This window comes from Colius striatus, chromosome 12, assembly GCF_028858725.1.
Source record: "Colius striatus isolate bColStr4 chromosome 12, bColStr4.1.hap1, whole genome shotgun sequence".
In the NCBI taxonomy this organism is placed as follows: domain Eukaryota; kingdom Metazoa; phylum Chordata; class Aves; order Coliiformes; family Coliidae; genus Colius; species Colius striatus.
The window spans coordinates 24,595,922-24,620,119 of NC_084770.1; the positions used below are offsets into that span (position 1 = coordinate 24,595,922).

General features: G+C 59.4%; 1 protein-coding gene across 2 annotated transcripts; it reads right to left on the minus strand.

Moving 5' to 3' along the window:
* Positions 1 to 23,707, minus strand: SLCO2A1 (solute carrier organic anion transporter family member 2A1). 2 transcript variants are annotated; one of them, XM_062005878.1, is made up of 14 exons: positions 23,519 to 23,707; positions 11,141 to 11,278; positions 10,224 to 10,386; positions 8,643 to 8,858; positions 7,005 to 7,103; positions 5,473 to 5,606; positions 4,751 to 4,832; positions 3,799 to 3,963; positions 3,172 to 3,361; positions 1,372 to 1,531; positions 959 to 1,128; positions 811 to 875; positions 596 to 716; positions 1 to 498 (listed from the first exon to the last, which is right to left on the minus strand). In XM_062005878.1, exons 1-14 carry the CDS (start codon positions 23,606 to 23,608, stop codon positions 378 to 380), a joined length of 1,914 nt encoding a protein of 637 aa, XP_061861862.1. In that variant the 5' UTR covers positions 23,609 to 23,707; the 3' UTR covers positions 1 to 377. The 2 variants fall into 2 exon arrangements, with proteins under 2 accessions (XP_061861862.1, XP_061861863.1); XM_062005879.1 differs by lacking the exon at positions 1 to 498 and having other exon boundaries at positions 628 to 716; positions 1,372 to 1,556.
* Positions 23,708 to 24,198: the final 491 nt, after the last annotated feature.

Here is a 24,198-nt window from a genome sequence, read left to right on the forward strand (position 1 = left end):
CTTGGAAAAGTGACCTTTATTTAAAAAATAACACCTCAGATAATCAAAAGAGCAACAAAGCCTCAAATGTTCAGCTCTAAACCCCTGTGAGACACCGTGTGCAGGGCCCTCGCTGCCCTCTGCATGGGGAGGGGGCACACAGGGCAGCCCCCGGGGCTGGCACAGCCGTCCCTGCTCCTGCCCTGGCTGGGGTGGGGGCTCCTGCCCGGGGCTGTGGGATGGATGGGGCTGCTCTCCAGCCCCCCACCCCTCCATCTGCCTCCTGCTCCAGCTGCTGGGGGCTGGTGCCAGCCCCGGGGCTGCAGGAGGAGCTCAGCGGGGGGACAAAAGTACTGGCGAATGGGACACGGAGGGTTGGGCTCAGCCCCCGGGCTGGGCTACACCAGCCCCGCTGCCTTCTCCTGCACGTTGTACTCCTTGCTCCTCTTCACCTTCCAGCCGATGAGGGCCAGGAGCACCGTGCCCATCACCTTGTAGCCCACCTGCAGCCCCAGGTATCTGTGGGGAGGAGAGCAGGGAGGTGATGCCGTGTGTGGGGGCTGAGCTGGGGCCCATGCCCTGGCTGCCCCTGCCCCGGGGGTGGCACAGGGGGTACCTGGTGCGGAGGAAGTCGTTGTTGTAGTAGGCGCAGAAGCGGCGGCGCGTGCACTGCGTCTGCCAGAAGATGCAGGAGGAGTCGATGAGGGCCCCGAACATGGCAGGAGCTGGCAGCCAGGCTGTGGGCGAGACGGCACGCAGTCAGGATGCCCACCCTGCCCTGCCCCTGCTCCAGCCAGCCCCCAGCACCCTGCTGCCTTCCCTGACACTCACCCAGCAGCCTCATCAGCAAGAACTGGACCCCGATGGCAAAGGATTTCTCATCCTGGTTGACCACCCTGCGGGGAGAGGCCGTGGGAGGTGAGAGCCGGGCTTGGGAGGTCCTGCTGGTCCCTTAGGGAGCTCCCCAGCCCCTGCTCACCGTAACACCATCATGTAGAGGGGGTTGTGGCACAGGCAGGCGACCAGGGCAGCCAGGGAGATGAGGAAGATGGCAGGGAGGAGCATGTGGGAGCAGCTGAGCGAGCAGGAGCCCGTCTTGGCGAAGGACAGCCCATTCCCAGCAGGGATGAGGGAACAGTTCTTGTAGATCTGTTGGGGTAAAACCAAAGGTAAAGCTCCATAAAGGCAGGAGCTGGGCTTTTAGGGACACAGCAGAGCACACCCCTCTGCAGAGGGCTGAGGAGACCTCGGATGCTGAGGGGAGGTCAGCTCAGTGCAGCCGTGGCGCCTGCAAGGAGCCGTGCCACCTTTTCCCCCTGTGCTTTTCCCCCTCCCACCAGCTTCCTGCAGCCTCCAGCAGCGACCAAGGTGCAGCCCCCTGGCTTTACTCACCACTTGCTTGGGAGAGGAGGAGTTGGTGGTGGCGCTGGTGCAGCCAGCGAAGCAGGGAGAGACGTACTCCACGTTGTTCTCCCCACACACCGGGTGAAAGACGTGCTGGGAGCAGCGGCAGCCGCTCGGTGCCTTCAGCTGCTGCTGGGGACTCAGTGTGCTGCCAAAACAGAGCAGAACAAAACCTGGGAAAATTAAGAAACAGGACAGGAGGAAGAAAATCCAGCACACTCCCCTTCTCACTATTGACCCAGTCTCCCCATTGCTGTTTGTGCTGGGGCAGTGCCAGCAGCAGGTTGGCCTTGGGCCAGCCCCTCATCCCCTGCAGGTACCTCTGCACCGTGTTGTGGCTGCAAACAACAGCTCACACACTCAGCTGCTGGGGTTGCTTTATTCTCTTTTTTTCCTCTTTCTTTCCTCCCCAGCTGAAAAAAAAAACCCCATCAGCCAAATGCCTGGAGAAAATGGCTCTGGGCTCCATCCAGCACTGCACAAACAGATGCGTGAACAGCCCCAAGCTGGAAACACCACTCAGACAGAACCTGGAAGTGAGCTGCTTCCCAAACCAGCTGCTGACAGTGGGAAAGTCAAGAGGACAAACCCAATTATCTGCCCTGTCTTGTCTTACTATGTACAAGAGCACAGGGAGTCTCCCATCCTTTGGGCACGGTGGGATGGGGCAGAGCTCATGTTCACCCAGCCCACAGCTGCCTGGGGCTGCAGGCACAGGGCAGTTACACTCTGCTGCCAGCACATGGGGGAAGGAGTCCTAAAGAACAGAAGGTAACAACCTCCTTTTCCACACAGGGCACTCCAGAAGCTCCTGGTTACATCAGCAAAGCCCATCAAGACTGGGGTGTCCCAGAGGAGCCAAGACAGGCTGGTGACCCGAGGCTGGTGGTGAATGGTGAATGCTGGGAGGCTGAAGGGCTCCCTGAAATGTAGCACTTGTAGAACCTGCTCTGGAGCTGAGGGACCTAATCTGGAGTAGAGGGACCTGATCTGGAGCTGAGAGACCTGCTCTGGAGCCGAGGGACCTGCTCTGGAGCTGAGAGACTTGATCTGGAGCTGAGGGACCTGCTCTGGAGCTGAGAGACTTGATCTGGAGCTGAGGGACCTGCTCTGGAGCTGAGGGATCTCCTCAGCTTTGAAACCTTGCTCTGAAGCAGGATGCTAGAGCTGCCAGTGCACTAATGGTGCTCTCTGGGCAGATCTCAGAGGCAAACACAAACAGGGTGCCCAGGTAGGAGCGTGCAGAGTGCTGCTGCCTGCCTGCACTGTGTGTAAGTGGCTTTGAAGGGGGAGGAAAGCGCAGGCTGCCCTGTCCCTCACCCCTCTGCTGTGCCCCTGGGATGGGAGACAAAGGGGAACAAAAGCCCTTCCCTGGGAAATAAATGAGCACAAGGCACTCGACAGCGAGCCCGGGGTGCAGTCTGAATGCCATTTCTGCCTTAACAAGACATGGCAAGAGCCAAAAACTTCCACTCAGGTGAGGACAAAGGTGATGTCCAGCTGGAAGAAAGAGAGCACACGGGATGTGGACACTGGCACTAGCTTCCCTCTGGGAGTGCAAGAGTGGCAAACACCCCCTTGCCTGCTTGGTACAGGAATCAATCAGGACTCCATGTCCTCCCGAGCTTCCTGTGCTGCACAGCACTTGGAGGTCTCCAGGCAGTGGCATCAAGCAGAAAGCAGCAGTGTGGTGACAGCTCCTACCTCTCCCCCTCCTCCACCTGTGTGTATCCCCCCCCAACAGACAATCAGCTGCAACAGGGATCTGGACAGAGCCCCCAGGGTTACCTGTGGGGGTAGATGCCATCGATGCGTCCCGTGGAGCAGCCCATGAAGAAGATGGGCAGGCAGAGCAGGATGGAGCAGACGAGCACCAGCACGGCGAAGCGGGGGATGGCCCGCAGGGACAAGGCAAAGCGCTTCATCAGGATTCCTCCCAGCAGCATCCCCAGCGCGGCCGCCGGCAGGTTCACAGCTCCTGCAGAGCAACCGAGGGCTGAGCAGCTCCTGCCTGCCCAGCACCACGCTCAGGGCAGCAGCACCTGGGCCTCGTGGTGGCTGGGACAACCCAAGACAGACCGAAGCCCAAAGCAGCCAAGGAGAAGCCTCGGCCTCAGGAGCCGGGCTCAGACATCAAGCTCAGTGTGTAACCACTCGCTCTCTCCAACATCTTTAAGCACCCAAGTGATGCCATTTGGAGAGCAAGAGCAAGCAGAGGCTGGCTCTGAGAGGCTGTAAGACAGCCTGGCCTTCTGCAGGTCAGGGAAGTCATGGAGCACTTCGAGGCGAGCCCCAACTCCTCCCCTCTGACAATGAGCCCCTTCCAAGGGCTGCCTCCTGCAGGACTTTAAAGCCTGGGGAGTAAGGGGAGATGTGCTGAGGGATGTGCTTCCTGCCCTACGAGGCAGCGCTCACCTATGAGAAAGTTGGCGTAGGAGGGGGAGGCACCGTACTGCTTCTCCAGGAACTTGTTGAGGAAGGTGGCCAGACCCGCAATGACTGAGGAGAAGCTGCACTGAGCCAGCACCAGGAGGATGAAGAGTGGGTTGAGGAGCAGCCTGAGGAAGATCTTTGGGAATCCTACAGGGAAACAGCAGGGGAAAAAAAATGTATTTGAGCTGTGTGATCCTCAGGTCACTGTGTGAAAAACCCACCCCACCCTCAGCCTGTTCCCAGCCAGCCAACGCTGAGGTGTCGGAGGCCATGGGGAAATGGAAGGGGAGACACCCTGACTCGGCCCAGCAGCTGCCAGGACCGTGGCCAAAGCGGCCTGAGAAGCGAGGTGGAGGCTCAGCTCTGCCCAGCACCCTCTCTCCCACGGCCCCACTCGGGAGCCCTGGCTGGAGCAGGGCCCGTGCCCCCGCGGCTCGGGCAGAGCCCCACGGGCAGGAGCTGGCTCCCCAGCTGTTGGGCACTCTGTTGTCCTGGGGGGACACCACATCCTCACACCCTGTCGGCACAGGCAGCCTGACCCCGGGCTCCCCACCAGCAGCTCTGTTTACTCAGCCTCTAACCAGCATCATTCATTCATCAAAGCCCGGTGAGACAGAGGAGAGGGAGCTGAGGGCTCAGGGACGTGGCTGTGGTGGATGGAGAGGGGAGGAGGGACGGGCTTTAGCTGGAAACATGTCATCACAGAGCTAAACCAGAGTCCTTACACCAGTCCCAGCTCAGGAGCAGCCCCACAGACCTCGGCACACACAAGAGGGAAGCTGTGGCCGTCTTGCTGCTACAGCCCTGGGGTGCCTGAGGCAGCCCTGGCCACGGGGTGGGCATGCTCCAAGGCTCCCAGCACACCCTTGGCTGGGGAACCCCCATGCATCCCCTGCACCCCCTGCACCCTCCCCTTGCAGCACCAGCCCTTTACTTTTTATAAACTCCAGCAGGGAGGTTTCCTCAGCCACCCCCTTCTCCATCTTCCTGAGCATGCCAGCAGCCACGTTGGGGTCCTGGGGAGGGAGAGAAGAGCAGCGTGGGCTCAGAGGGGAGCCTGGGGAGAGACAGGGCAGCTCACAGCTGGAGAGGCCTCCAGCAACACTCATAAAACACTGTGGGTTCTGCTTCAACCTTTAAGGCATTGATGCTCGAGCTAATGTCAAACAAAGCTACTTTTGAGCCTAACCCAGCGGGACTGAGCTCTGCAAACACCCAAAGGAAATGTTTGGATGGTTTTGCATCGTTTGAGGTTTGCTTTAACAGGAAACCTATCTCTTCTCTGCCACCTTTTCCCCCTGGAAAAGCCCATTTCCCAGCCCCGCTGCCCTGCGCTGCTCCCACGTGTGCCACAGCAGCAGGGCCGAGTGCCCACCGACAGATCCCTGCCAAAGCAGCCACCCAGCCACCTCCCTGCCCCAGGCAGGGCACGGGGCTGCCCAAAATCTTCCCAACAGGAGCTGGTGATGCAGCCTAGTGGGAAGGGCGTGAGGTCTGGCTTTGGTCTGCCAGGCTGTGGTGACTCTGGCTTTCCAGCTAATGGCGAGACAGTGACGGGTCTGGTAACTCCCGTGTTGGAGGCACAGAGGTGCCCTCTGGGGACAAGGATCCCCTCCCCGAGCACAGCCCTGGCACCAGGACATCCTGAGGCCTCACCTCTCCTCTCAGCATGTACCGTGGGAAGAAGAAATAAGGGATGGACGTGAGCACCAGGCAGCCCGAGGAGATGAGCAGCCCCAGCCACCACGCTCCGATCCACCGCTGGTCCCTGGGCGTCAGCGCCACTGTAGCTGCAAGACACGAGGACACATCCTAAGAGCTCTGCTCCTGCAGAGGGTGAAGGGGAAAATGTCTGTGCAAATAAGGATTGGTGGCTCCAGTTGGCCCAGGGGAGGTTGAGGTTGGAGCTGAGGCAGAACTGTTTCCCTGAGAGGGGTGTCAGCCCCTGTGCCAGGCTGCCCAGGGAGCTGGGGAGTGCCCAGCCCTGGAGGGATCCCCGAGCCGTGGGGCTGAGGTGCTGAGGGCTGTGGGACAGTGCTGGGCTGGGCAGGGTGAGGGCAGGGCTGGGACTGCAGGTCTTTTCTAACCAAAACCATTCTGTCATCTCCTGCCATGGATCATTTTTGCCATGGAATTGGACCCTGCAGGAGCTTCGAGGGCTTTTCCAGTCAAAACAACCCTGTGATGGCACGAAGGGTCTGTGTGGGCACAGCCCAGGGTCTCTCCAAGGGCACTGAAGAGCAAATGGCTGCAGGTGGGAACTCCCATCAGTACTGACCAGGCTTGGTTGTCCTTTCTTCTGGCCAAGATCCTGCACTGCCACTCCCCACCCAAACCTTCCCGAGTGACCGTGGGGTGATTTCAGCCAGCGTGGAGCGTGCTGAGGGCTCTGGCTCAGCCCCTTCCCCGCCACTGAGGCAGCGACTCGGGGCCTGGCCCCATCCTCCCCTGCCTGGGCTGACCCTGGGCTTGGGCTGTGCTGCCTGCCCGGGGTGCTGAGCCAGGACGAGGCCCCGCACCACGCCACTGCCCTCAGAGCCTGGGCACCACGGCCCAGCGCCGGGCAGGGGCTGCTCGGGCCCTCTGCTGCCCTGGGGAGCCAGCCAGGGCTCGTGGCCATTTCCTGCCCCACGGCCATTTATTATCCTTATCGGGCTCCGGACAGAGACGTCAGGCTCCCATCTCTCTGAGGAAACACAGGAAAAGCCACGTTAATGATGGAGCTGGGCAGCATTCTTTAGTGATTAAGTTACCAGAAATAACAAGCACAGGCCACAGATAAAGACAACAAGGCCTTGGGCTGGTCCCTCCCTCTGCAGATGCTGCTGCGGAGCAGGATGAGTCCACTCGAGCCTTCCCGTGCACCCTTAAGGCAATGGCTGCCCCATGGGTGTCTTCTCAGTGACCCCCCAGCACGGGGCTGGGGCAATGCCTGACCTGCTCCGTGTGCTGGCAGCGGGCACAGCCCAGCAATGACCAACGGCACCACGGACAGGACGCCGAAAGGTCCCTCCTGGCGGGGACACGGAGTGGAGGAGCGTGCTGGGGTGCTGTGCCAGGACAGGCCTCTCCATTGCAGTGGGTTTCATGGGTGGTGGGACTGGTTGGCTCGTGATGCCAGTCATCCCAGAGCGACCTCCTGCCTCACAGGAGGCTTCTACAGAGGGCTGTGGCTGCTTGATACTCACCAAGGTCAACTCTTCCGATGTCCACAAAGAGCCTCAGCACCACGGAGCCCAGCAGGTATCCAAAAGCAGGCCCAAAGACAGCGATGGCAAAGAGGATGGCTGGAAAAAGGGGGCAGAGACAGCCAGTGTGAGCAGGGAGCAGCAGCTTCCAGGCAGAGACGGCTTCGGTCCGTGAGGCAGGAACAGCCTCACCACACGCAGAGGAGAGGAAGCACCTTCTGTCAAGCAGCAGCTGGTGAGAAGGTCCCCAGAGTGCTCCTGGGTGGGTCTGGAGACCCTGCCAAGCACTGCAGTGCTGGGAACTGAATCCCAAGGGCTTTTCCCTCTCCTTCGGTGCTCACCTTGTGCTGGAACATCCGCCCTCGACTCCTAAATCACTCTGACGCCCTTGGCTGCTTCAAAGACATTGTTCATTGGCACCAGGAGGAATTGGGTGTTTAAACAACTTATGGGATGAGCTCAAAGCTCACGTAGGCACCAGCCTGGCCTCACCATTCACAAGGGGGGAAATGACATGGTGTGAAATGGAAGCCAGCAAATATCTCCTTGAGGCCAAGAAGTGCTGCTGATCCTGGGAGCCCCACTGGGCACGGCCCAATTCCATGGCAAAAGTGATGCTTTTGGTCCCTTCATACTAACCCTGTGTTAACTGGCCCCTGCAGGCTGTCACACCTCTGGTTCAACTGTGATCAGCAGGAGATCACAGAATGCTTTTGGTTAGAAAAGCCCTGCAGTCCCAGCCCTGCCCTCACCCTGCCCAGCCCAGCACTGACCCACAGCCCTCAGCACCTCAGCCCCACGGCTTTGGGATCCCTCCAGGGCTGGGCACTCCCCCAGCTCCCTGGGCAGCCTGGCACAGGGGCTGACACCCCTCTCAGGGAAACAGTTCTGCCTCAGCTCCAGCCTCAATCTCCCCTGGGGCAACTCCAGCCCCTTTCCTCTGGTCTTGTCACTTGGGAGCAGACACTGAGCCCCAGCTCCCTGCAGCCTCCTTTCAGGGAGTGGCAGAGAGTGCTGCTGTCTCCCCTCATCCTCCTCCAGGCTGAACACCCCCCTTCCCTCAGCCCCTTCTCATTGGATTTGTTCTCTAGACCCTTCCCCAGCTTCACTGCCCTTGTTTGGACATGCTCCAGATGGCTGCTGAGGAGCTTTCTTTACTACTCTTTCCCCTCAAGGGTAGCACACGTTCTCACATGCAAGGGAGAAGCCTTAGGGGCTTATTCATCACATCTCCTTGCCCTGATTCTTTGGCTTCCTAACACACACCATAAATATAACCCTACAGAGATCAGCTAATTAACAAGGGGAGAGATGGCCCAGCCTTTAAATGGGGGAGGATCTGGCCCAGGGAGGGTGTGGAGGCTCCTTCTTGGGAGGTTCCTAAACCCACCTGGACACGTTCCTGTGCCCCCTGAGCAAGGGGAACCTGCTTGAGCAGGGGGTTGGGCTGCAGCAGCTCCTCGGGGCCATTCCCACCCCAGCACTCAGGGACTCTGTGAGGATCTCATCTGAGTCGCACTGTCTGCTCAACCCCTGTCCCCAGTTTGCTCTTCAGATGAGCACCTCTTACATCTTTCTGCACCTCACCTCTAAGTTCTGGAGGGCAACAAACCCATGTACAGCCCCAGCCCCACTTACCAACATAGAGAGGGGAGTTGTTTGCTTCTGCAAAGTCGTCCACATAGGATATCCCAAAGGGCTGGATGGGAACCGTGCCGATGCCAGCCAGCAGCTGGGCGATGACCATCATGGCCCATATGCTGCTGGCCTCCTTCTGCGGATCCTGGGTGGTGTTTGGGCACACAAACTTATTCTCTGCATAGCAGAGTTCAGCCTGGACCTGGCTCTTGTTACCTGCAAGGGAGAAGATGGAGCGTTACACAGCTGGGCACATCTCTCGCTGCATCCCTGGACACAGGGAACCTGCCACGCTCTCAGGGCAGCACACGCTGCTGGGCTTCAGATGGGCTGCTCTTCTTACTTAGCAGTCATCACCTTTCCCTTCCTCTGGGGTGTCAAACCGAGGTCAGCCCAGCAAACAACCAGGCTGTGCTTTTTGTCAGGCATTCAGAGCCGAGCTGGTCTGAGGAGACGGGAGCAACGGAGCGGCGCTGCCGGGGTCGGCACAGCTCTCGGCATGGGATGGGAAGCCAAGGCACCAAAGCCCTCAGACAGGCAGTGCCAAAGCCAGTGGAAAACAGTCACAGATGGAGAAACCTGGCTTTCACACCAAAGGGAGCAGGGAGAGCAAGTCCTGGGCTCGTGATGCTGCCTCTTCCCACTCTGGCTTCTGTCTTTTCCCTTCTCAAGAGCTGTTTGTAATCACCCCAACGTTCCTATCATGTCTTTCTCATCAGGGTCATAGCTGTGGGTTTTCTAAGCTTCTGAGCAGACAGAAACAAGCCAAACCCCACAATTTGTCAGGTGGTGAGAGGTTTCCAGCAAGGCAGCCCGGCAGCACCATCCCAACTGTCACCACAAAGCCCACTTGCAGCTGCCTGGTCTAAAGGGTCCAGGCTGCCAGGCATGAGCCTCCTTTGCTAATATAGATCTTCCTGCAGTGAAAGGCAGAGCCACAGCAGCCTCTGCTTCCAGACTGCACCAGAGCCAGGCTGCTCAGGGCTTACCCAGGGCTGACCTAACCCATGGCTGGCTGCTTCTTATGCTGGGGTGACCTGGCTGCCCTGAGTGGGACACTCACCCCCTGAATCTCTGTTGCCCTCAAGGCTCAGGAGCAGCCCAGCATCTCCTTCCAAAGCAAGGGCCCAGGCACAGAGGGGTCTTCACCCTGCCCAAGACTGCCATGCAGACTCCAACCAGGACTGCAATATCTTTATGGGCTGTAAAAACGAGGCCAAGTCACACATGGCTCTGGGCTGGGAGCAGGACGAGGAGCTCCCTCAACCTGTTTCCATAACACTGTGGCAGTCCCTGCCCTGAATCCTGACCAGTCCGTAGCCCAAGCATCAGTTGAAGCTGCCAGAAAGCTTGGCATCTGGTGCCTGATCCACTTCCCAAACCCTCCAGCTGCACAAGGCTGGAGACACTGGAGGCTGCGAGGCAGCTGCTCTCCGTGTTCCTGCCTGAGCTCCCAGCCCCGTGCCAGGACCCCTTCCATAACCCTTCGTGGGGTCTGGGCTTGCACATCAGCCCTGCTGGTGCCACAGGTCCCACAGCTGGTGTGGGAGAGCAAAGCCAGAGGCCCTGGGCAGCACTCACCGGTGCTGAGCGTGCTGTACTCGTAGGGCTGGGAGAGGAAGTGGGGCAGGGTCACCAGGAAGGCGCCGAGCGCCAGCAGCAGCCCCCCGGCCCCGATCACGCGCGGGCGGTGAACCCGGCTGCCGAAGTAGCTCACGAAGATGATGAGAACCACGTTGCCAATCTGGAAAGGGCACAGAGCAACAGGGACAATGGTAGAAGGTGGCACAGAGGGGCAGGATCACAGAGAGTCACAGAATCGTTTGGGTTGTTAAAGCCCTTGAAGCTGCTGCAGTCCCAGCCCTGCCCAGCCCAGCACTGACCCACAGCCCTCAGCACCTCAGCTCCAGGGCTTTGGGATCCCTCCAGGGCTGGGCACTCCCCCAGCTCCCTGGGCAGCCTGGCACAGGGGTGACACCCCTCTCAGGGAAATAGTTCTGCCTCAGCTCCAACCTCAACCTCCCCTGGGGCAACTGGAGCCCCTTCCCTCCTGTCATTCATTACTGAGGAGAAGAGACCCACTCCCACCTCAGTACAGTCTCCTGCAGAGAGTGCTGCTGTGTCCCCTCAGCCTCCTCTTCTCCAGGCTCAACACCCCCGTTCTCTCAGCCCCTCCCCAGCCCCTTGTGCTCCAGCCCCTTCTCCAGCTCTGTGCCCGGCTCTGGCCACGCTGCAGCCCCTCAGTGTCCCTGTGGCAGTGAGTGAGGGGCCCAGCCCTGAGCACAGCCCTGGAGCTGCAGCCTCCCCAGGGCCCAGCACAGGGGACAGTCCCTGCCCCCACCCCTTACCATGTGGCATAAACTAACGATCCCCCCAAACACAGTGTATGGATTCCATTGCCATGGCTCTAAACAGCCAGGAGCCCAGCAGCAAAGTTGAGCTCATTGCAGATGTCTGTCCCACATTCTGGCCAGCCCTGGGGCTCCTCACCCAGTTACCTCGTGCAAGCTGGAGATGAAACCCGAGGAGAGGCTGGAGAGGCCAAAGCGCTTCTCAATGGTGGTGAGGCTGCTCTTGAAGTTGGCGCTGTAGAGGAGCTGGGAGAGCTGGAGAAGCCCATGGCACAGCACAAACACCTGCAGGCAAAACACAAAGGGCCACCACACTGAGTCCCCAGTCAGTGCCCTGCTGACGTGTGACTGCTGGTGACCGTGTCCTGTGCAGACGGCCAACATAGCTACACCTCTGCCTCGCAGCAGCTCTGCTGGAGGGCTCAGCCCTTCAGCCCTGGCTGCCTGCCAGATGAGAGCTGCAGGATTCAGAAGAGAGGACCAGGAGCTGTTTTACCTCTGTTTGCCATCCATTGGTACTTGCACCGTGTTAGCCTGGGGAGGGGGCACCCGCCGTGCTGGGAGTGGGACAAGGGGGAGTGAGGCAGGAGGGACTCGGTGGCTGCCCCTGGGACCGTGTGAGACCGTGTCAGAGCCAACCCTGCAGCTGGAAGCACAGGCCACCTGAGACCCAGCGTTCCCAGTCAGCCCTTGGCTCTGCTCAGCTGTAAAACCAATTAACAGAACCCACTCCACGGGGTGGTGCACGAAAACGTGGAACAAAAGGCTTTGAATAGCCTCAGAGGGAAAGGATGAAACACACCCCCAAGCGAGCATCGCTCATGGAAGACCTGTGTCGTGTTCTAAGAACAGCATCTTGCCCCTGAGCCAGGCTGTGAGCCCAGCCAGGGCCTGAGGGGAACGGAGCAGAGGAGGGGACACGGGGAGCTGACGGGGCAGAGCGAGCCCAGGTGGGCTGGGAGGGGGAAGCACACTCAGCTGGGGATGCCAGAGGCTCCTCACAAGTGGCTTCTGATCTATATTTAGCCAGAGCAGTTTTCCTTTGTTTTTCTTGGACTGGAACGTGCCCACACGGGGCCAGAAGAGGTTTAAAATAATCCTCTGAAGAAAAGAGAAATGAAAGGGGGGAAAGGGCTTTATCATTGAAATCCACAGGAAATCAAATGTTTGGTGCAGAGAGGAAGCGTGTCCCACACAGATAACGGTGGGAAGGCTGCACAGGGAGGGGCATCAAAGGTCCTCAGGGGCCACGGTGCCCCGTGTACCTGCCTGGCACAGCAGCCAGACCCAGCCCTGGCACTCAGGTGAGATGCCAGCAGTGCCCAGAGAGCCCGACCCGCTGTGTGTGGGGACAAAACCCACCCCAGAGCAAACCCAAAAGAGTGGAGTTGTCCATCCAGCGCTGTGAGAGGGTGCAGCAGCCTTCTGGGGAGCAGAGACAGGCCCAGCAATGGAGTAGGAGATGGCTCTTGGGATCCTGCAGGTGAGGACAGCACCAGCCAGAAGACACGGCTGGGTGGCTAAAAGCATCACAGAGAGCGGAGGACAGAGATGAAGGAGAAGGAGAAAGTGGAGCCTGGGCAGGCTAGGGACAACCTGGAGACCACAGACAACAGGCAAACATCCAAGAAGAGGGAAGAAAGGTGACAGGGACAAGCTGCCACGCTGCATGCCCGGGCACAGGGGTGTCAGCAGGCTGGTGAGCATCAGCCAAGCACGAGAGGACAAAGCTCCAGGCTGGGACAAAAAGCCACAGAGCAGTGACGTGGGATGTAACGTGGGAACAGGGACAAAGGGGAACAACTGGATGTAAACTCTTGAAGTGGGATGACCTTTACAGCATCCAGCTATGAAAAACCCACCCCAGCACACAGTCCTGCTGATGAAAGCTGCATCTGCCACCTCCACCTTCCCCACTCCTGACCTCAGGTCACCGTGTAATCAGCCCAGCCGGGCTGGTCTGGAGCAGAGAGGTGACTTCTGCCAGGAGGGGAAACAGAGAGGAGATCCTGCTGCCAGAGAACATTGCTTGTTCTTCCTGCAGCTCTCTGTCCAGCCCTCACTGAAGTCACAGGGAGAGGGAAGCGGTGGCTGCAGAGCGGCGGCCGGCCGGGACCGCCCGGCACACGGCGCGGCTGGAGGCAGAGGAGCCCTCCTGGCACCAGGCAGGAGCTGCACAGCCAGAGCTGTTTACCAACGGGGAGGGAAGAGGGTGGATCGTGGAGGCTGAGTTTAGCACTGCAAATGGCAGCCTAATGCCAGCCCAGAGGTGCTGGGGAGAGAAGGATGATGCTGGCGGGGAAGGAAGGTGAGGAGAGGCAGCCTGAGTCCCCAAACATCCCTGTGTTGGCAGGGGATGGGGGGAAGGTGGAGGCATGGAAGGAGCATGGGGAAGGACAGGATGGAGGGCAGGAGATGAGAGGGACAAGCTGTGGGCAGGACCAGGCAGAGCTGGCAGGAGGTGGCCTGAGGTGGGCTTATCCGTGGGGTGGTAACCTGAGGGTGGACAGACTGGGGCTCTGGATGCCGAGATGCCCAGGAGAGAGCTGGGGCTGCAGCCCTCAGGGAGGGCAGAGGTGGGACAATCAGAGAATAACTCCAATTGGAAAAGACTTTTAAGACCAGCAAGTCCCAGCCCTGCCCTCACCCTGCCAATCCCACCCACAACCCTCAGCAGCTCAGCCCCACGGCTCTGGGATCTCTCCAGGGCTGGGCACTCCCCCAGCTCCCTGGGCAGCCTGGCACAGGGGCTGACACCCCTCTCAGGGAAACAGTTCTGCCTCAGCTCCAGCCTCAGCCTGCCCTGGGGCAGCTGCAGCCCCTTTCCTCTGGTCCTGTCACTTGTTACCTGAGGCCATATGAGAAACGCAGCTGGAGAGACCCACACAGGCACAGAAGGACTTTGGGGTGTGACAGCTCCCACCATCCCCACGAGCCCCAGTGGGGTCTTGGGAAGTAGCTGCCACCCAAAGCAGCTGCAGCAAAGCAAAACAAACCAGCCTCTGCTCCAGGACTCGTGCAGCTGGAGCTCGGCTTCTCCAGACACACTTCGACTGTCCAAAGGTGACAGATGGGCCTGATTTAAGACTTCCCCAGCACTCAGCAGACTCAATTCTGATTAAATAACAATGGCCCAGTCCTTGAAAGCTCTGAGCACAGACGGTTGGGAGAGGGATGTACTCACAGGGCTCCTCAAAAGGGCTCCCCTGACCTTGGCACTGGGTGGGCAGAGCAGAGCCCTGAGGCTGGTGAGTGGTGATGAAGGGCCACTCTCCCACATCTCTCCTCAGGTCCTCACTGGTCTCACCCCTTCCCCATCCCTCTCCACACACATCCCCATCCTCACACGTTCCTGCTGGCCACCCACAACGTGCTGGTCCATGGGAACCCCGATCCCTTCCAGCTGCAGAGAGCACCAGATGTGCTGTGCTGGCCCCACACACCCGCCAGCAGCCCCTGGAGGGGATGGAGCTGCTGTCATCCATCTTCCCCAACACTCAGCCAAGAAGGGCTCGTTAAGGAAGAGCCAAAGCCCTGAGAAGGGCAGGCAGCACAGTTTGAGAGGCAAGGGCAGGGTGAGGGGCTGAGGCAGGGATGCTCCCACCAATGCAAAGTGCTGCTGCTCCCCTCAGAGCCCGCTGCAGAGGAGCAGCGATGCTGGGGAGCAGCTGGGGAGGCTGGAGGTGTGCACCCACATGCCCCCACATGCACAAAACCCCCTCCTCATCACCCCCACCTTTCCCTCAGAGCCACCCCGACTCTCTCCAGGCTGTTTATACAAGACACTTGACTCCTTTCCAAGACACACTTCATTTAAAAGGGAAGCAAATGACTGGGGGAAGGTCCCTCACAGACCTCCACAGCTTCTCAGGCTCAAAGCAGGGAGCTGGCAGCTATTCAGTCACTCCCAACCCACACCTCCTTCAGAGGAGATGTGCTCAACAAATCCTGGACCTGGAGGGCTGGTGGGACACAGGCAGTCCCGGGCTGGGGATGTGGCAGCAAGGCTCAGAACCTCCACTGGCTCAGAGCCTCCACTGGCTCAGAGCCTACACTGGCTCCAAGATGTCCCTGTGGGGTGCCAGGTATGACCACAGCAGCTGCTGCACTCCTGGGAGGCATCTGAGGTCAGTGCCTCAGCCCTTGCAGCTCCCTTGGAAGACCCTCCCCACTTCCCTGAAGCTCACAGGGAATAAAGGGAGCATCCCAGACTCGTGCTGAATCCATAAAGCACCCAAGGCTGAGGAAGCCAGAGCCAGCAGGTATAAACCCATCCTTGGTGCTGGCAGATTGTGGGGTCAGCTGGAGGCTGGTGGACTGCTGTAAAGGGGAAATCCTCACAGAACCTCTCCAACACCACCAAGGAGGGACGTGGCCAAGAGCAGTCACAGGCGGGTGCAGAATTAATCAGGCTGCAGTGAATGTTTAGAAAGGGGCAGGAATGAGGCTCCTCTGTCAGCTCTTTCCCTCTGCATGGGACTTACTGCATCTTGAGCTCTGGAAGAAGAGTTGCATTTTGGGCTCTGGAAACAAGACCAAATTTGCCAAAATGAGCCCAACAAGAGCTCCTCAAATGAGTACAAAATGGGCTCAGGAAGGACAGCTGCATTTGGGGCTCAGGAAGGAGAGATGCATTTGGGGCTCAGGAAGGACAGTTGCATTTTGAGCTCAGGAAAGAGAGATGTATTTGGAGCTCAGGAAGGAGAGATGCATTTGGGGCTCAGGAAGGACAGTTGCATTTTGAGCTCAGGAAAGAGAGATGTATTTGGAGCTCAGGAAGGACAGTTGCATTTGGGGCTCAGGAAGGAGAGATGCATTTGGGGCTCAGGAAGGACAGTTGCATTTGGGGCTCAGGAAAGAGAGGTGCATTTGGGGCTCAGGAAGGACAGTTGCATTTGGGGCTCAGGAAGGAGAGATGCATTTGGGGCTCAGGAAGGAGAGATGCATTTGGGGCTCAGGAAGGACAGTTGCATTTGGGGCTCAGGAAGGAGAGATGCATTTGGGGCTCAGGAGGGAGAGGTGCATTTGGGGCTCAGGAAGGACAGTTGCATTTTGAGCTCAGGAAGGAGAGCTGCATTTGGGGCTCAGGAAGGCCAAAGCAAAATTGGTTGACCCTAAGTATAAAGCGACAGCCCAAAGCAGGAGACCCCGACCTGCTCATCTCTGCAGGCTGCTTCCACTGTATTCTCCTGAGCTTCCAAGGGGAAGAAAACAAAAGGGGGAGTAGAGAACTTTAAGAAGTTATAAAAATACCCCCAAAATTGATCAACATGACTACACTGAGAGATCCTCCTGCAGGAGGGCAGCTGAGAGCCCTTGGTCTGAAACAAACAGCAGCTGGGAATGAAGAGAGTACAGACACACTTGGGGAAATCCATCCCTCCTTGGCTTCTCCTTCCCACACACAGCTGCTCAAGTGATAGCTCTAAAAGCAGTATGAAGGATGAAGAAAACCCCCATTTCCCCAGGAGGAACACGACACTCTGCCACACAGCACATCCCACAGCACAAAACTGAGCCTGAAACCCAGCCAGGCTGAAACACTGACCAACAGTCCAGAATCCTTGCTCCTTCACACACCAGCCCTGCTGGTGCCGTCACCTTGGCTGAGACCAGCAGCATAAGAGGAGGAAATTCCCTTTGGCCATTAGAATGGTAAGAAAGAGCCTTATTTTCACTTTTCAAATGAAAAGCCCCGATGAGACCAGCAAAAAACAAGTCCTAAAAGTCAACAGCAAAGCTATCTGCAATCCTCTCCTTCCATGGCAATGAAAGAGGGGAGAAAAGGCACCATTTGCCCGGGAGGAACCCAACACTGCCACACAACACATCCCTCAGCATGAAGCTCTGAGCCTGAGTGAAATATTCACCAACATCCCAGACCCCCTGCTCCTTCACACACCAGCCCTGCTGGTGCTGTCACCTTGGCTGAGACCAGCAGCAGTGCAAGAGGAAATTCCCTACAATCCTTTCTTCAGAGCCTTGTTTTCGCTTTGCAAATGAAAAGCCCTAATATTCCAAAGGGTCCCAACACCTGTCTTGAAGTCTGTCTTCCAAGTGAGAAGGAAAGGGGAGAAAAAGAGGTGATACATCCCCAGGAGGAACCAACAGCCCTTCCACACAGCTCGTCCCTCAGCACCAAACCTCTGAGCCTGGAGCACGGCCAACGGCAGAGAGTGGCCCTTCAACTTTCTTTCTACTGTAAAAGATAAAGCAATAAACCACCCCTGAGCTGGTGAGGGACTTGTCTGAAGCACGCTGCTGCAGTGCCTGGCTGCTGCCAAGCAATCCACGCTTTACAACCCCCGGCTGGCAGCTGCACAGACAATGTTTGCTCTGTGCAGCGAGGGCACGCGTGAGGCTTCCCCACGGCGCGGAGCGAGCGCGGCCCTGGGGCTCAGGGAGAGCAGAGGGGGCTGGCTGCAGGGGGCAGACCCTCAGTGGGTGAGAGGTGAGGGGTTGCTGGTTCTCAGGCTGCTCTGAGACAAGGCTCCTGCAGCCCAGAGCGTGCAGCATCCTGCAGCATCCCGCAGCCCCCTGCAGCTCACGCAGGTCGTGGCGTTGCTCTTTCGTTTTCCCCCAAGGGTCTCCCTTTATGGCACATCAGGATCTGACCACGATTTCCTTGAAGGCAGCTGCCACTTGGCTTCATTCTCCCTGACCCAGAAGCGTGTGTGAGCACTCCCCTGGCAGCCCGTGGCGCTGGCCGTGCCCCTCGCTGCCTATCAGCGACACTCCTCTCCCACTTTACTCACGGCAATCTTATCTGACCACTCCTTGGTTATGTTTGGGCACTGAAACCACCTCACCCCTCGTAAAATTACCTTGCTTCACGTCTCCTAGACCTTGATCCCACTAAACTTTCCAACTCATTTCACTGTCTGGCTTTTCCCCGTCTCTTTCCTTATCCAAACGTAAACAGCAGCGTCGGACCCATCCCGTGCCAACCTTTGCTTCGGCAGCAGCGCCAGTGCTGCAAGAGCCAGCCTGCTCCTGCAGATCAGCAACAACCCCTGCCCTGAGAGGGTTGGCAGCCCCTGTGCCAGGCTGCCCAGGGAGCTGGGGGAGTGCCCAGCCCTGGAGGGATCCCAAAGCCGTGGGGCTGAGGTGCTGAGGGCTGTGGGTCAGTGGTGGGCTGGGCAGGGCTGGGGCTGCAGCAGCTTCAAGGGCTTTAACAACTCAAATGATTCTATGCTCCCAGGCACAGCAGCTCCTTCTCCCCACACCACCCTACCTGTCCTACAGACCCTGCTGGCTGCTGTGCTACAAACACTCAGGCAGCTCTCCTTGCACAGTGCCCAGGTTTGAAATACCCTTTGATTTTCTTGCTGAAGCCACCAGCCCTAATCAACAGGGACTTTCTCCTCTCACCGCTTCCCTCTCCAAACCTACAGACACACTGTCTCCAGAGCAGTGACTTGATAAATCTCCTATTCTTGCTAACAGCTAAATAAAGCAATTCACAAGCTTTACCAACAGGATATGGGAACACAACTGTTATGTCTCCAGGCTTCTGAAATACGCTCCTCTCAGCAAATTCCTTTTGTCTCTATAAAGGAAGGGACAACAAACTTGCCCTGATGCACTTGGGACCTCAGATCCCAAGACAAGGGTCCCATTTCTTCTGCAGCAAGCATCCAGCCTCTCTGGGGATGAGAGAGCTCCCCATTCCTGGCCATTGCACCCCATGTGTCTCCAACATCTGCTCCCTGGGATGCTTGAAAGTCTTATCTCTCTCCAAGAGCACCCAATCTCCTGACCTTGCTGTCCCCTCTCCTAAACCCTTCTGTACCACCTTTCTCCTTGCCCCAATATAGCACCCAATTTAAATCCACCCTCAAGGCTTTGAAATCTCCCCCTGGAGTGTCTCCAGCTGACACAAGTGACTGCCTCTTAGCCCTGTGCTCTCCCAACCATCCCACACTGTCCCCCAGCACTCTCCAGCCGAGCCCCAGCCCAGCTCAGCCAAGCCAGGGGTATTTATAAAGCTCTCCTCCTCATGCCTCTGGATTCCCAAACAAGCACTTAGCTATCCATGAAAACAGCACAAACCCATGAAAGAAACAATAAAGGTGAAGAGGCCAGAACCTCTGAAGCATTGCAAATAGATTACGCCCTTGAAAGGATCCTTCTGCAGTGGCTGGCAGGAAGGGCAGATGGGGATGGGCAGGATGGGCAGGATGAGCAGAGACAGCAGGGAGGGCTGTGCACCAGGGCACAGCCACTGTGGCCACTCATAGCTGCCCCAAAGATTAACCATCCATTTCTCCTTCATCCATTTCCTTTATGTTGGGGGATCCCTGGTGTCACCGGGTGCTAACACCCACCTGAAGGTCTGGTTTTGCCAAGCAGCAGCACTGCAGCCCCTCATCTCCCTGTGCTGCTCTGCACAACCCTGGCAGCACTGCAGCCCCTCATCTCCCTGTGCTGCACAGCATAGCCCTGGCAGCACTGCAGCCCCTCAGCTCCCTGTGCTGCACAGCACAGCCCTGGCAGCACTGCAGCCCCTCATCTCCCTGTGCAGCACAGCACAGCCCTGGCAGCACTTCAGCCCCTCATCTCCCTGTGCTGCTCAGCTCAGCCCTGGCAGCACTGCAGCCCCTCATCTCCCTGTGCTGCTCAGCTCAGCCCTGGCAGCACTGCAGCCCCTCATCTCCCTGTGCTGCTCAGCTCAGCCCTGGCAGCACTGCAGCCCCTCATCTCCCTGTGCTGCTCAGCTCAGCCCTGGCAGCACTGCAGCCCCTCATCTCCCTGTGCAGCACAGCACAGCCCTGGCAGCACTGCAGCCCCTCAGCAACCTGTGCTGCTCAGCACTGCCCTGGCAGCACTGCAGCCCCTCATCTCCCTGTGCTGCTCAGCACTGCCCTGGCAGCACTGCAGCCCCTCATCTCCCTGTGCTGCTCAGCACTGCCCTGGCAGCACTGCAGCCCCTCAGCCCTGGCAGCACTGCAGCCCTTCATCTCCCTGTGCTGCACAGCATAGCCCTGGCAGCACTGCAACCCCTCATCTCCCTGTGCAGCACAGCACAGCCCTGGCAGCACTGCAGCCCCTCATCTCCCTGTGCAGCACAGCACAGCCCTGGCAGCACTGCAGCCCCTCATCTCCCTGTGCTGCTCAGCTCAGCCCTGGCAGCACTGCAGCCCCTCATCTCCCTGTGCTGCTCAGCTCAGCCCTGGCAGCTCTGGTGAGCTCTGAGCAGGAGGCTGTCCTTGCTCATCACCATCCAGCACCACTGTGGCTTAGTGAGACGCTCAAGATTTCTCACAGGGGACAGTGCTCAGCAGCAGCCCCCAAAAGTGACAGCCTTTTGCATTCTGCTTTCTCTCCACGAGATGATTCAAGACAGACAGACAGACAGCTTCCAGAGGGGTTCCAGCAGCCCCACCACACCTGAGAGGGCAAGCACAAACAGGGGACAAGGGCCAGGCTGACTCCAGCTGCGAGACAGGGCGCAGACAGCAAACACGGCTGCAGCTGAGCCAGGCACAGCCCGTGAGCTGCCTGTCACAGGGAGTCACTTCCTCAGGCTGCTGCTTCCCTGCCTCAGAACATTTCTTTCTTAAATGCATGTGTATTCTTAACACAAATGTCATGGCACAGGAAGATTAAGGAGGTCAGGAAAGGGTGGGAGGTGTCCTTGCCTGTCCATTTATATACATTTGCTCGTAAAAGCAAGAAGTTTTGACCAAGGGATGAGTGTCTTGACTGCCCAGGGTCCCAGACAGTACCTGTCACACATCTGATGCCAACAAGTGTGCTTTGTTAGAGCTCAAACTGTTCCTTAACATGCTTGCACTGTGTCCATGCTGGGCTGTGCTAAAGTGAGGGCTGAATGCTCTTGGTTTAGCAAAAACCTGTTGACTTTTTAAAACAGAAGTGCTCAGTGCAGCTGCATCTGCACCCAGCAGGACAGGCAGGAGCTGGGGGGTGTCTCTGGTGGCATCTCCCACTCCTGGGGTCACTCTGTGTGTTCCCACACACAGCTGCACCACCTCTCCCTCCAGAATCTCCCCCACAGACCCCCAGACAGGCTCAGTGCTGGCTGCCTGGCTGGTCTGTGAAGCTCCAGCCTCGGTACTCACACTGAAACTTGAGCCTTCCCTCCAGCACCAGGCACCAAGAGAGCAGAGCTGGAGCCCAGGGTGCAGACCAGGGCTCTCCCAGAGCAGTCAGAGCTCTGCCACCAGTGATGGGACACCCCTGTCAAAAAGGCATCAAGCTTGCCCATTTTTTCCAGTCCCAGGCTGTTTTTTGCAAGCATGCAGCCCAAGGGACGTGTGCCTATGCCCAGCAAAGAGCAGCAACTGCAAGGAGGGCTCTAGCTCATGGTGCTATTACTCACCCAGAGCCATGGGCACTGCTGAAGCAGCCTGGAGGGGGTTAGGGCCACCTTTTGCACCTCCACTAGAGGAGGGGTGAGGTTCCCAGTCCCCTCCAGAAGCACATCAGAGGAGCCCAGAGGCAGCCCTAAATTACCCAGGGTCATCTCAAGCTTTTCCTTTCCTTCTAGAGCTCACAGACAAAAAGGGTCAGCAAATCACCTGCTGGGATAGCTCAGCCTGGGCAATGGGGACTCTCAGGGATGCAGGAAGGACTGGAAGTCATCTGGGATGATGCCTCCAGCACCAGGAGCCCCCAGGAGAGGAGCAGCTGGCTGGGAAGAGCCACTCAGTACCCCACAGCATCCCCAGGGCACGACGACACAGCTGCTGGGACCCCACCATTTGGTGACACTTGTTGCCCAGAAGCCAACCCTGAGCAAGCACAGCCCAAGGAGCAGTGGGCAGTGCCCAGCTTGGTGCGAGGTGAGGAAACACAGGTTGTGAATAAGCCCAAAGGCAGCCCAGCAGCACACTCCTGGAGACAGGCTGAGCTGGGAAGTGCCCATAAACCCTTCCCCACAGCCACCACACGCCCCTGCCCGAGAACACGAGTGGGAAAGCACAACCCAGCCCCCAGCCCGACCAGCAGCAGCAGCACAAAGGGGTCTCGGCGGTGCTTGGTCCATCTCATGGAGCCAAAGCTGCTCTGCCCGTGGGCAGCTGCTGCTGGGAGCTGCCCTTCCCCAGAGCTGCATCCCGCTGCACACAGGGAGGTGCTGCCAAGCGAGGCACAAAAATACCCCCCAGCCCGGCCAATGCTGCTCAGCAGCTGCCTCAGAGCCCACCCAAAACGTGCCACACGCGTGTGCCGCAGCCAGGGCGAGGGCTGGGGCACCAGCACGATGCTCGGCGGGTTCACACGCCAGAGCTGGGATGGGGGGTGGTGCTTGCGAGCTGCGGAGCCTGAGGCTCATGCAGGGAGCGGCTTTAGGGTGACAGCTCCGGCCCCGCTGGCGGGAGCAAGTGAGGAACCGGGCAGCACCGGCAAAGCCGCAGCCCCGCGCCGGTCCCTCCGAACGCGCCGCTCGCCCGGCCTCTCGCACCCCTCGGGGCTGCGGGTATCGGGCAGCTCCGCACCAGGACGCGGGGAATCGTTCCCTAAGCGGCGGCAGCAGCAGCAGCACGCAGCTCCGGAGCTGCCCACGCCGCGTCCGGGGGCTGGGGACCCACGCACCGGGCAGGGCAATAACACACCGGGCAGGGAACTCACGCACCGGGCAGGGCACCCACGCACCGGGCAGGGGACTCACGCACCGGGCAGGGCACCCACGCACCGGGCAGGGCACCCACGCACCGGGCAGGGCACCCACGCACCGGGCAGGGCAATAACACACCGGGCAGGGGACTCACGCACCGGGCAGGGCAATAACACACCGGGCAGGGGACTCACGCACCGGGCAGGGCAATAACACACCGGGCAGGGCACCCAAGCACCGGGCAGGGCAGTAACGCACCGGGCAGGGCACTCATGCACTGGGCTGGGCACCAACGCACCGGGCAGGGCACCCAAGCACCGGGCAGGGGACCCACGCACTGGGCAGGGCACTCATGCACTGGGCTGGGCACCAACGCACCGGGCAGGGGACCCACGCACCGGGCAGGGGACCCACGCACTGGGCAGGGCAATAACACACCGGGCAGGGCACCCACGCACTGGGCAGGGCACCCACGCACCCGGCAAGGGATTCATGCACCAGGCAAGTAACACATGCACCGGGCAAGGCGGACATGCACTGGACAGAGCAATAACGCACCGGGCAGAGGAATAACACACCGAACAGGGGACCCACGCACCGGGCAGGACACTCACGCACTGGGCAAGGGACACATGCACCGGGCAAGGGACACACGCACAGGGCAAGGGACTCATGCATCGGGCAGGGCACCCACGCACCGGCCAAGGGAGCCCCGCACCGGGCCGGGCACCTCTCCGAATCCCCCAGTGCCGAGCGGGACGGCCCTCGTCAGCCTCATCCAGGGCTCCGAGATTCCGCATCTCTGCAAGCAGCCGGTGGGACCCGTGGGATGGGTCGGGGCGTTCCCGGCGTGAGCACCCTCCCGCTGCCCTCCGTCCCTCCGTCCCTCCATCCCTCCCTCCGCCCGCCGCCGCCGCATCCCCGCCGGGCACCGCTCCTTTATTTACCTTGATGTTGCAGAAAATACCCCGCGAGCAGGTGCCGGCTCTTTTGGGGACGTCGACGGGGGATTTGCCGGCTTCGGGGTGTGCTCCCATGGTGGGGGGCTTCCCGGGGAGCCCCGAGGTGCCGCTGCGCTGGGCTCCCGCCGCTCGCTGCCCCGTCCCGCACAGCACCGCGCCGCGAACGCTCCGAGCTCCGCGAGTGGGGCGGGCAGAGGCAGCCTCCACTTCTTATAAGTCCGCTCTGGGCAGCGATGATGAAACCCTTTCTCCTCCCTCTTTTCGCTCAGCGCGCCGAGGGAAGTTTAAAGCCGCAGGAAGCCGGCCCGCAGCAGCTCGCAGGTGGCAGCGGGGCCGCGGCACCGATCCGGTGCAGGGTGCGGGGCACAGCCCGGGCCAAGGCAGCGCAGCCTCCCCGCAGCCAAAGCGACGGGCGGTTGCGTTCGGGTCCCTCTGAAAGGCACCGAGCTCCGGCTCCCGGCTGGGTGGGAGCGGGAGATGCGGGGGTCAGAGGGAGAAAGCCCTCACCCTGAGGGACAGAAACCAACTGCTGCTGTTGTCCCGTGGAAAAACCCGCCTTGGCGAAGCTGCCGAGCGCCGTCCCTTCACCAGCACCTCTCCGGGGCTGTGTTTATGCAAAGCGCTGATTTATTCTCCTCGCAGGGAGGAAAAGCATCAGAGGCGGC

Bases quoted from the DNA above. Each gene is read 5' to 3' on its own strand.
- SLCO2A1 (XM_062005878.1), bottom strand. From the start codon at position 23,608: ATGGGAGCACACCCCGAAGCCGGCAAATCCCCCGTCGACGTCCCCAAA. The intron at 876-958 runs GTGAGCAGGGGC...CTCTCCCCGCAG, and splicing joins CTCTACATGATGGTGTTACG to GGTGGTCAACCAGGATGAGA. The intron at 499-595 runs GTACCCCCTGTG...TCCTCCCCACAG, and splicing joins AACGACTTCCTCCGCACCAG to ATACCTGGGGCTGCAGGTGG.